The sequence below is a fragment of the Rhagoletis pomonella genome, unplaced genomic scaffold, assembly GCF_013731165.1.
Source record: "Rhagoletis pomonella isolate Grant_MI unplaced genomic scaffold, Rhpom_1.0 Rhpom_scaffold_00014, whole genome shotgun sequence".
Classification (NCBI taxonomy): domain Eukaryota; kingdom Metazoa; phylum Arthropoda; class Insecta; order Diptera; family Tephritidae; genus Rhagoletis; species Rhagoletis pomonella.
The window spans coordinates 17,611,129-17,623,730 of record NW_023458568.1 but is presented as its reverse complement, the minus strand read 5'-3'; the positions used below and the strand labels follow the sequence as shown (position 1 = coordinate 17,623,730).

The 12,602-nt window shown below is 34.2% G+C and overlaps 1 protein-coding gene across 1 annotated transcript in view; it reads left to right on the top strand.

Annotated features, from left to right (window-relative positions):
- The window catches only part of LOC118749048, a 100,015-nt gene extending 98,095 nt beyond the window's left edge, over positions 1-1,920 (top strand). Inside the window, exon 15 of the mRNA XM_036483838.1 lies at positions 1,857-1,920. Within this exon, the coding sequence (XP_036339731.1) occupies positions 1,857-1,920 (64 nt within the window). The remainder of the gene's footprint in view (positions 1-1,856) is intronic.
- Positions 1,921-12,602: the final 10,682 nt, after the last annotated feature.

Below are 12,602 nucleotides of genomic sequence, written 5' to 3'. Positions count from 1 at the left end.
ATTTTTAGAATTTTTGTTTGTCTGTCTGTCTGTATGTTTGTTCGCGCATCACTCCAAAACGAATGCATGGATTTGAATTCAGTTTTCACCGGTGTATTGCTAGAGGTCTAACTTAAAATATAGGAAGAAAAAAAATAGAGAGTTGCCACCTGTTTGAAAATTGGAGTTTAAGTAAATTGATAAGAAAAAATGAATATTGCAATATGGGCGTCAACAAAAAGAGGCTGAAGAAGACTTACAGCCAAAAATATTTTTTTTAGAGTTGCCACCTGTTTGAAGATGTACATTTAATTTAATTTACAGGATAAATTGAATATTGCAATATGGGTATCAAACTGAAAGGGTTTAGGAAATTATACTGCCGAAAACATTTTTACGGAGGGTTGCCACCTGTTTGAAAAATTTGTATTGTATTAAATTGATAAAATAAATGAAATCTATATCTACATCTATACATATAATAAAATTGTAACAGGTCGATGTCTGTACCTTATACATATTAAAGAAAAATTAATATGGTGGGTTTTTATTAAAGCTACAGAAGCCAAATAAAAAATTTTTTGAATTTTTGAATCACTGTCTGTCTGTATATTTGTACGCGCATCAGCAGAACATGGAATTGAATGCAGTTTTCACCGATGTATCGGAGCATTGATACGGTAAAGTGAATACTGCAATATGGCTATCAAAGGAAAGAAATTTACAAAGGCTTACAGCTGAAAATATTTTCGTGGAAGGTTGCCACCTATTTGAAAACTTTAATTTAATTTAATTGATAGCATAAATTAAATATTGCATTATTGGCATCAAACTAAAGAAGCTAGGAAATTTTAATGCTGAAAATATTTTTAGGGGATTTGCCAACTGATCGAAGAATTCTATTCATTAAAATTTGTAAAATAAATGAAATATTGCAATACGAATATTAAACTAAAGAGGATTAGGAAGCTTACTTTTGAAAATATTCTTGAAGCGGGTTGCCACTTATTTGAAAACTTTAGTTCAGTTAAATTTATAATATAAACTAAGTGTTGCCATATGGGTTTCAAACGAGAGTATTTTAGAATAATAGAATTGCAACAGGCCGATATCTGTACATAATAGATGTTAAAGAAAAATTAATAGGTGGTTTATTAGATCAACAGAGGCAAAATCTAAAATTTCGGTATGTTTGTCTGTATGTTTGTAAGCGCATCACGCAAAAGCTAATGTATGGAATTAAATGCAGTTTTCACCGATGTACATACTGCTAGAGCTCTAATTGAAAATATAGAATCCATTTTTTTTGTTTTAGTTTATAGTCGATCATTATTCCTAGGTATTTGAACGTATTAACTTTTTCCAGTGCGTCGTTGTTTATATTTAGAGTTAGCAACGGACCGTTCTCAAAATTTCGCCTTGATATAACCTCAAACTTAATTTTTTTTTAATTTCTGTGGAAGGCTTTCTGCTAAAAAAAATAAAAAATTTTCGTTGTTACTGCCAAAAAATTAAGAAATCTGAGACGTCACGTTTTACAATTTCATACAGTTCGCTTTAGAATGTATTTACCTAAACTAATAAACGGCTGCATCGACTTGGTTCCAGCGTTGCCGTTTTGGTCCAATTGGACCAAAATTGGTAGCTTCATTTTGTTAGGCAAAAATGTTTTGGAAATGCAACCAAATTGAGCACTACTATTTGTTCGCTTCACAGCCAGCAAAAAAAACCGGAAATGGATCCGTAAAGGAAAAAAAAGTGGAGGAAAATATATAGCAGAAACATATGTTTTGAAACGGATGCGTTTTTTTCTGTTTTCTAAAAATTTTCTGGTTAAATTTTTTGTTCAATACGCTTTCCTTCTTGCTTTTTCATAGTTCGGAAAAAGATAAATTAAGGAAGTACCTGACGGCATCGAACACGGCACCTTCAGAAAGCTAACAAATACTAGCACACTATTCTGCACTGCTACTTGAAAAATTTAAATACAGTTTTTGCTTTCAAATTACGTCATCATATTCGAACGTTTTCCAGATACGAAAATGAACGAAAACTGTAGTCGTTTCTGTTCGTTTCTGCTGTTGAAATTTAACGAAAAATTGCCTATCTTGGGAGAAAGATTTTAATTTTTACTGCTAATTTGCGTAGCTAAAAACCCTTAAATTCAAGAAATTTCGTTTTGATGATGGAAAGATATTTGGTAGTTTGAAAACTGATTTGGTAGGCATTTTGGTACATAAACATTTGCTCAAGTGGCAACACTGCTTGGTTCATATTTGGCATCACGTTGAAAATAAATATTCTGACCAAAAATTTAGTATAGTTAAAGTTCTTAGACAGACCAAAATGTAAAAAACCAATATATCTCTAAAACCGATCACGCTGGGGAACTGAGACTTAGCACTGATGCATATATTCCAAATGCATTGGGAAAGGGGGCGTGGCTCCTTCCTTCCATACAAACTGAACTTCTTATATAGCTTATCTCTGGAACTGCTCACGCTAACGTTCTGAAATTTTACAAAGCTACATATGTTATCAATGCCGTAGTTATGGCGAAAAGTGGTAATTATTGGAAAGGCTGGATCGATATACATTTACGTAAATGCGCAAGTATCATTCGATTGGGAACCATTTTCTCCTAGATTTCTTAATCCCATTGAACTATTGTAACTTTGTCTTTGATTTTCAGTAAGGTAAAATTTATGTGAAAATTTTGAAGAATTTTTTTAAATTTTTCACAAAGAATGGAGCTTTGCTTTTACGAGTTTCGCTATAAACTGTCCTTTCTACATACCTATTTGCAAAAAATGATAGCCGTTTTCGTTGTTCGGAATAAACTCAAACAACACTGAATAGAGTTCCGTCAGATTGTCGGAGGTTATCTTACATACATATGTGGTCCAATTACATGCTACTAGAAAACTCGCTAGGTGGTGCTGGAGTAGAATTATTTATAAAAATCGTATTTATTAACCGATTTCGTTCAAATTTTAAATGTATGATGGAAAATTCTTTTGATAAAAATTTACTCGATTAGTGCCGCTGGAGTTAAGGTTGAAATTCATAACACGTATCCATTTTATGGTAAGCAATGGCTTTGCAGAAAATGAACCCAATGGATGGCGCTGCAGCCGAAATGTATAGAAACCTCTTGTGGTTGATCTGTTTTGGACCTATGTTTAAGTTATACGAATTTAGTTTTCAGATGTCTAAATGAAGGATGGGGTTAAGTTTTTCTGACGCCCTCATGCACGATCATGCGGTCCTGCATCTACCCAGAAATCAGTTCATAAATTTTACAATGAATTGTAAAAGTGGTCAATTAAAAAGGAAAGATCACCGTAGGTATATCAATTGCTTCATTTGAAAGATACTTAAGAGATCACACGACTCATTTAGCAATGGAAACGGAAAACTTTTCATCCTGTGGGACAGCGAGGATTCTTGGCCCTCCTATAACAGAAAACGCACTTATGTGCTCTTGAGTTTCCCTATAAGAATTTTTATTGGCATACGCATCACACCAATGTTGAAGTTGCAAGATCATAGACCAACGGTAAAGCTCATGACACCGAAAGGGATTGGTATTCCATATGGTATGGCGTTACTATTATTGGCCTATGTGTGCCTTAGTGGTTTCAACTTAAATCAAAAATTTTGGCTTTATAGACTAATTTTGTTTTTAAACGCTCTTTTGCATTGGCCAACGCAAAAGCTCTTATTTGGCGCCGCGAAGTAAGCGGGCATTGGCTAGTATATAATAAATTTTGTAATCCCGGTGGAAAGACCGCAACTTTTTTTGGTGATGCAGTCTAATGTATGTACATTAGAGTGACCTTTTTGTTGTATGAACAATTTGAAATGCATGAATCCAAAACTTTTCGCACAGAATAATGTGAGTTTGGGGATATAAATAAATACGTAATTAGTTTAAAAGCCTTCAGGTGATTCCTGGAGGTTCCGGGTTGAGCTTTTTCGACCAAAAATGTCAAAACCACACCAATTTCTTTTATTTAGAATTTTTTTTAAGTATATATTAGAAAAATTCTACATTATGCTTTATTAAAAATGATATTATATATTATTTTTATTAGATATTAAATGATATATTGATATAAATGATGACTTCATATTTTTCTCAGCTTAAATAATATCGTGCACCATGGGTTTTCAATCTGTGTCACACTTTTTGAGCACTTTGAGCATGGTCGTAAAAGCTGAAAATTTAAAATAATAATTTCAATTTCAACATATTTCCTATTAAAAAATAAAAATGATCAACCCGGAACCACTCGGAAATTTCCGGATTCGGAAAAAAAATATTTCATATTTATTTTCCTTGCCAACCTCATGTTTTTTCGTGGGAAAACTTTCGGTTTTTGAAAATCGACAAAAAAGGCCACTCTAATGTACATACATATATTAGATCAAGTCAAAAAAGAACAATCCTGTAATGCGACTGTAGCCTGACTAAAATTTTAGTATTTGGTAATGATCGTCTATAACGCCCTATCTCGAACGAACATACATTGAAAATAAGCTGAGATAGGGCGTTTTTGAATCGGCAGCTGAGGTGAGGCATTCTTCAACCAAATTCTGAGATAGGGCGTTTTTCAATCAAATTCTGAAGTAGGGCGTTCTTGAAAAGTTTTCTGAGATCAGGCGTTTTCGAACTGGCTGCCGAGATAGGTCGATCTCCCACGCAGCCATCGATATGGGTTCACAGCTTTATTATTCTTGGCCTTGTGTGATGAGCGTTATGATTTTCAGTCATTTCAAGCTAAACTATTTAAGAATGCTTACTTTAACAAGTAATTTTTAGCAAAAAAAACCGACTTCAACTCCCATATAAAAAAAAAATATATATATATATATCTCATGATCCACTGATCGGATCTCAACCAGATTAGTATGGGACCACCTCTGAGACACTACCTTTCCGATGCAAAAAGAATTATCGGTTGACGTGGTCCAAAGTTATGCGGTAACATACATAAAAAAAAATAAAAAAAAAATAAAAATATTCCGACGAACTGATAACCTCCTCCTTTTTTGGAAGTCGGTTAAAAACCTTTTTTTGCTTTACAACGCAATTTTTGTATTTGCCAAAGCAAATGTTCTTATCGGACGCCGCGTAGCAAGCGGGCATTTGCTAGTGTATAGAAATCGACAAAATTGTAAATTCTCTTACACACGATTTAATGTTTTTATTTCAGTGCAAAATGGCTTTGATTTTTTTAGTTTTCTTTGCAAACGTAATTGCTAGGGCGGGTCGATTTCTAGGGGCCCAAAAAAATTAACAGAGGCACATCGCGATTATGATTATTTGGGTAATTTCAAGCATTTTTTCCCAAGAAGCCATAGGTCTAAAATGAATTTCGAGCCAGCGATTTTTTCTTTCTAGTTTTTTTTCAAAAATTGGCTCACCTGTTGAAACAGCTGTATTGAAAACTAGCCAAATGTGTATCTGGGGGTTTTTGGGGTCGAGGAATCCATTTCTGGCCTTAATTTTTTCTTTTGAGGGCCGCCAGCGGGCGCCTCCGAACTTTTTTTTGGATTACAACGCCTTTTTCAGAAAATCGAAAATATTGTTGCGAAAATCCACGAAATTTGACTTTCTCATAATGCAATTTAAATTTTTAAATAGCCGAAAATGTTCAGCGTTGAAATTTTATCACAAAATAGCGGGTTTTCAATGATTAAAGTTAGGCTTTGCGTATAACCGGGGGCATTTACTAAAAATATTTCCCTTTCGTACCTAAAAACGCATTATTTTAAGGGCGGAATTCATATAAGCTAATAGCCGGGAACCACCGTAGCATATGATGCATGCAAGTACGTATTTTCAAAGAAAATTATCTTAATATTTATTCACTACGAATTGCAATTTTATTCTTATCGCTGCGATGAATTACTTGCCTGTGCTTCGTACAGCCTTGCAAACCTGATTTATAATTCCTGACAAAACAAGGAGAAAAAGAACGTCGAATTTTGATTACACTTCAGCAAACAAAAGCCCATGCATAACCATGTACTTATTATTTGCGAGAATAGATGTATGTTTATGTGCACATCCATACAAGAGTGTGGTGTTGTGATGTTGAAAGTGTTGAATGGCAAAGAGTAATCAACTGTTTTGGATTTGTCACCCCCAGTTAAGGGCGTTTGATGTATTATTCGGTTCATTTGTTCGACAGGTCTAGACAAACATTATTGGAACAAGCTATCATTGGGGGAAGTAAGTGGCAAATGTGCAAACATACCGCATTCAATGACACCCGTCGCGGGCGTTTATAGCCCTCATAGTCTTAGGGTTTTATTAACCGTAGAAAAAAAATAATACATACGTGGATTTGTACACTCGTTTGACCATATTTGTACATCTGTACATACATACGTAAATGCATACATACCTTGTAGAAAATCTGACTAGCTCAGAAGTAGACCTTTTGCCGACAGTACTAGTTCTAGCTCAATACCCAAGCAGTGCTTTCAACTGTCCAGTCCCTGCAGCAAAATTTAGAGACAGTCTGGCAAATCGCTAGTTCCACCCTACAAATTTTAGAACTATCTCTGAACAAAACTGGTTGAAACTCATATGTTGCTAGTTGCGCTGTCATCAATGTTACTCATTCTGGTCATGTGAAAGTGAACCGGTTCGGGAAAAATGGAACTCATGGTAAGGCTGAATATGTAATTCTCTAGTTCAAGCTTTCCCAAAGTGGGTGCCGTGAGCGTATGCCTGGGGTGCCGGTAGTGGCTAGAGTATACCAGTGGTGCGGGCAAATTCTTTAAACTTTCCATACACAACGCAAGCGGTTTGAATAAACTTCAACATGGCGGCCATAAAATAAAAAAATTTTGATTTTTATTAAAATTACCTTCAGCGGCTCGTCAAACCCCATACACAACACAAATGGCTTGCAGCAAAGGGATATTTCGCTTGGTTTGTCAAGCCGCTTGTGTGGTATATTTTGCTCTTAAGCGTAGTACGTTTGTCAACGTTGTTGTACGTTTTGTCAACGAAAAATTTAATAAAAGTCCGCGTTTCAACCACTTTTCTTCCCGTTTTCGGAATAATTTTCATATTTTTGGCTGGCTGGGCTGTTCTCATAACAAGCGCAGCAGCTTCGCGCACGTGTACTTGTTACTTATTCTTTGGAACTTCACAATCACACTATGAAAGAGCGAATCAACACGGTCTTAGAGACAGTCGAGAACGAACTTATAAAAAGTTTGAAAACTTGTGAATTTTTTAGTTTGCAACTTGACGAAAGTACCGAAGTAGTGGGACTTAATGTTCTTCTCGTGTTAGTGAGGTACTCATTCGCAATGTAAATCGAAGAAGAACTTTTGATGAGCGAAGCACTTGGGACTAGCGACGAAATTTTTAAAGCTATCGACAAATTTGTACAGAAAAATGGTTTGATATGGAGCAAATGTGCGGATATTTGCAGTGGTTGGAAAAACGAAATTAGCGATGTCTAGGATGAAGTCAGAGGCGGAAAACTCTACGAGAAGTTACTGTATGATCCCTCCGTATTCCCTGGGGACTAGGAAGATGCCGCCACTAGATTTAAAACCCGTATTGGATGACGCTTCGAAGATAAAGGCCTGCGAAATTAAAATACATCTTTGGTTTTTCTAGCACGTCGAGATTTCTTTTATTGGTGACATGTATATTTCTTTAGAATTTCTAGCAACTTGCATGAAAACCCCATAAATAAACAAATTAAATCAGAAAAACGTATGTAACTTCGAAGTTAACGCTAATAAAATTGATAAAAGCCGGTTTCACAGCAGTTTAAATGGAAAATGATTTTTTTTATTTTCTGACAATTTCCATATAAAATTCAAAAAATGAAAATCATTTTTCACTTAAATTGCTTTCATGAAATTGGCTGCAAAAGATATTTTCTTACAGGTCTATTCTGCACGTTACCGAAGATTTTGTAACCGAAAAATTTTATTACCAAAAAATGTTACCTGTTCTTGTCACCGCGATTCTAGGAACGTTGGTAATGCAGTTAAAATATTCAGCAATTCAGCTATGAAGAATTGTGCAAATTCTGGCATTGCATATTTCACGGGGCAATACTTTGTTACCAGATTATGAGATGGTAGCAAAATTGACCGGTTACAAGAATGTACAGAATGCGAAAAGGGTTTAAAAATTTACAGGAACTTTATTTACCGGTTACAAACTTTTTATTACCAGCGCAGAATAGACCTGTTAGCGTTAACGCGCATTACCAGCGTTAACTTGGAAGGCTTAGACTCTGAGGATGTCTACAGGTGGATAACAAACCCGTTTTCATGTGACCCGAAAAGTAAACCTACTGAGATGACAAATTAAGCTTTTGAAAACCTTCTGGACATCGGTCAAGACAGCACTTTGCCAAGAGAGTTATGGATGCAAGTGTATGCAGAAAACACTGCTGTTGGCAAGATTGCATTAAAAATACTAGTGACTTTTACTTTTACATTTCTATCTGAGACTGCATTTGCAACAAATGCTTACATAAACAAGTAATTTTTAAGCAAAAAACAAAATCCACTTCAATTCTCGTATAAAAATTTAAGATTATCGTTAATCTCTTCATGATCCAATGATCGGATTTAAACCAAATTAGAATGGGACCGCCTTACCTCACCTTTCCTTTAAAAAAAAGAATTATTGTAGTAATGGAATCATCAAAACAGTTTCAGTCCTCACATTAAAGGTAAAGGAGTATAAAGTTTGCATTGTGTTTTCTTGTTTTCGTAGACATTTGAAGAGGGGTGCCGCGAAATTTGTTTAGCACAAGGGTGCCGCGGTGAAAAAAGTTTGGGAACCCCTGCTCTATTCGACTTTTTAAATGTATCTTCCTACTTAAAGAGTTGTTCTAAAAATGTTTTCTTAGGTTGAAATTGTAAAATATTTTATGGCGTTTTCTTTTCTCGAGGAAAATGTCACCTTCTTACATATATGGCAACATTATCAGAGTGCAACATTTTAAAGAAAGAGCACTTAATATTCTTGTGAAGATGCTGGGAAAAGAATACAAAAACTTGACAGCCCTGGCGCAGGGCAGAATAAATGTAACATCTTTTCAAGAAAAGAAAACGCTATTAGTAAAGTATTGTGAAAACAACTTACCGAATGTATTTGTGATCATAAAAATGTTTAAAATATGAACGCTTGACTGTTTTATAAAGATTCTCAAAACCTAGTTTAGATGCCAAGAACATTCAAAATATCGTAGTTTCAATGCGTAATAACACATAAGGAACTCTTATCAGTGGTCCTAATATTTGCCGTTCGATAACCTCTAATCCCCTTTTGGTATAGTGCGTGTTACTTGCAGCAATCCGAACCAGTTCTGTCCAATAAGATTACGCTTGTAAATATGTACAAGAGTCGACTTACATTCCTTCGTTTCTCTATTCATCATAAAAAACTACAAATATATATACATTAGGGTGGACCTTGAAATCAAGTGGGCGATTTTGTTCAGTTTCACCCCTTCAATCGGTAATACCACGGTCACAGATATCACATAGAAATTTTGGTCCCGATTAGAGACGTTTAAGGCGTGTCGCACAGGCCCAAATTTCAGATTCCTCTATAGAGACTTAAAAAATTAAAATTAATTTTTCTGCCAACTCATACACAAAATCTTTAATACCGTAGTCGAAAATATCACATATACATTTTGGTCCCGATTGGAGTCGGTTAAGGCGTGTCGCAATGGGGTCCAAGGCCAGATGCTCCATGGAGACTCAAAAAATTAAAAATATTTTTTTCATTTAATACCCAAACTCAATACAACTAAAGGCGAAGATATCACATACAAATTTTGGTCCCGATTGGAGTCGGTTAAGACGTCTTCATAGGGTAATCTGAATTTTGACCCCTGTGCGTAAAAATGTATATGTGATATCTTCGACTATTGTAGTATCGATTTTGGGTATTTGATAAAAAAAAAAATTATTTTTATTTTTTGAGTCTCCATTGAGGAATATGAACTTTGCCCCTTATGCGACACGCCTTAACCGTCTCCAATTGGGACCAAAAATTATATGCGATATCTTCGACTACAGTAGCATCGACGTAGGGGTTGAGGCTTAGTAAATCTGATGTAAAAATTTGCTTCCTACATTTAAGGACCACCCTATTATATATACATATAATAGTATACATACATATATGTACATACAAACCCTGCAAAAACTTGTGCGACTAATCTCTAAAGGGAGTATTCCATGATTAGAAGCAATTTGGTATTAAGTAGTAGCAGCTAGTCTCATACGGGTATTAGTTATTGGTGATTAGTTAGTATCTACTCATCGCTTAAGGGCATAATTGGAGATCAGTTAGCCCGCGACTCATCTCTAACTGGTACAATTAACGAGTTAATGAAACGTATGTATTTATGTACGTACTTAATCAACGAAATTCCATATGCGGCGTTGATACACAACACCACGACATACATTCGAACAATAAACACGAAATATAAAATACAATTATATTTGGCTTAGTAACTGCTTTTCGTCATTCTAACTTTAGAGTCGAACCTAATACATGTTCGGATATAAAGAGAAACAATTAGTATATTCATAGGAATGCTCCAACAAAAGCGAACAGTAGATTTCATATAAGTGGAAAAAAGTGGTATAAGACCAGTGTTGCCGCGAATAATTTTTAGTCGTAGCCAAATTCCTTTAAAAAAGGGCTAAAAAAGAGCTGAGTAAAGTCGTTGTGGCTAAAAATGGTAGCTAAAATTTTTTACTTACATATGCATATATAAGTATACACGCAAACATTTTCAATAAGTAATGGTATAGAAAAACAATGAACTCCGGAAAAAAAGCTAATATTTGATCCAACCAAAAACCTTTCTGTATGTGCACATATATTACTTGCGTGAAAAGATTTAAATCCGCAAAAAATTTTGCTGATAGGTGGCGCAGGAGTCGAGATATTTGGAAAACCTGTATTTGTGATCCGATTAAGTTCGCATTTCTAATGCATATTGCTTACATGAAAAGAAATAACTACACAAAAAATTTTGGCAGTTATGTGGCGCGCGAGTCTATATAATTAAAAAAATCAGCATCTGTGCTCCGATTTGGTTTATATTCAGAATATGTGTATTACCTATTTAATTGAAATACATTGAAAATTTTGTTGGTTAAGGTCAAATCTAGCACGTTAGGTAAAAAGTGTAGCTAAAAAGCAGGCTGCGGAAAATTTTCTTCGCATTGAAAGAAATGGACAGAATGAGAAATATACAGACAGTATAACAATAATTGCAAAATTTCAAAAAACTAAAAAGTAGAAAATAAAATTATAGTTAAAAAACTAAAAGCACGCTTTTATTACAACAAGAACTAAAAAGTATAAAATAATTTATAGATATAGCGATTACGTTTAAGAAGAATAGGAAGCTCCATAACTTGATTTAATTTAACTTTTTTAAATTAGCTAAAATAGGACTAAAGTGATTAGCCCGTAGTCATAATAAAAATAAAGTCCACTGTAAAGTTTGTTGCAATTTTTTACAGATATCGCATTGAAAACTATGTCAATATGCTGCAACTAACTTTACAGTGGACTTTATTTTGACTATGACTACGGGCTAATCACTTAAATCGTTAATAGATAAGTTTACAGCCCTAACACTTTTTAGTATATATGTATCAAAACATAAGGAACATACAATACATACATGTATATATATCAGTCTTTCTTAGGTTAAAAATTCATCCCTTACATAAATGAAAAAAAAAATTAGATCAAATTAAGCATATACAACTTTTTCATGCCAAGTATGAGTAAATTCTCCAAAGGGCTAAAAAAAAAGTATGTGGTAGCTAAATCTAGCCACCAAAGGGCTAAAACGGCAACACTGGTTAAGGGTCAGATCTTCGAGAAACTAAAAAAAAATTATATGGGTTAGGCGATTGGGATCAACTTATCAAATAAGGTTAAATTACAGGCATCTAACCCTAATTTATTTAATTTATTTTTCATGCAAATATAGGTTCGAGTATTTTTTATGAAGTGTGAAGTAAAGTGTTTTGTAATATAATTTGACTTTCCATTTTGTGAATTTGGTGCAAGGTCTAATAAAACAATTGCATGTACTATTTAAAAATAAATATGTAAAGTTATACCTTGGGTTCATTAATGCAATATACTTATACATATAAATACTTATTTCTTGCTTACAATGTTGGTAAAATGAATGATGTAATTAAGTAACTTAACAACTTATTCAGAATTCTTATTGTAATAATTTAAATTGCAAATTCAATTTTGCGCTTTCCTTTTGCGAATCTTTCTATTATCCTTTCAGTGTCTATTTCAATATCTTAGTGTACGTGTAAAAGTGCAAGACCTATCAGTCTTTCTTCATTCATAGTACTATGCAACCATGTTTTTAACCGGCGAACTTCTTCCGGAAGTAGCGTTACTAGCTGGAAGTGTGACCAGAATGCGGAGAAGTTTAATAGCGGTATAAATATTGCCTTTCGATAATAATCTTCAGCGTTAGACGCACGGTAATTAGCCTGAAAATTTTGTCTATACGCTATCCAATTCCTTAGCGATATCGATAAGTTTTGAAAATATA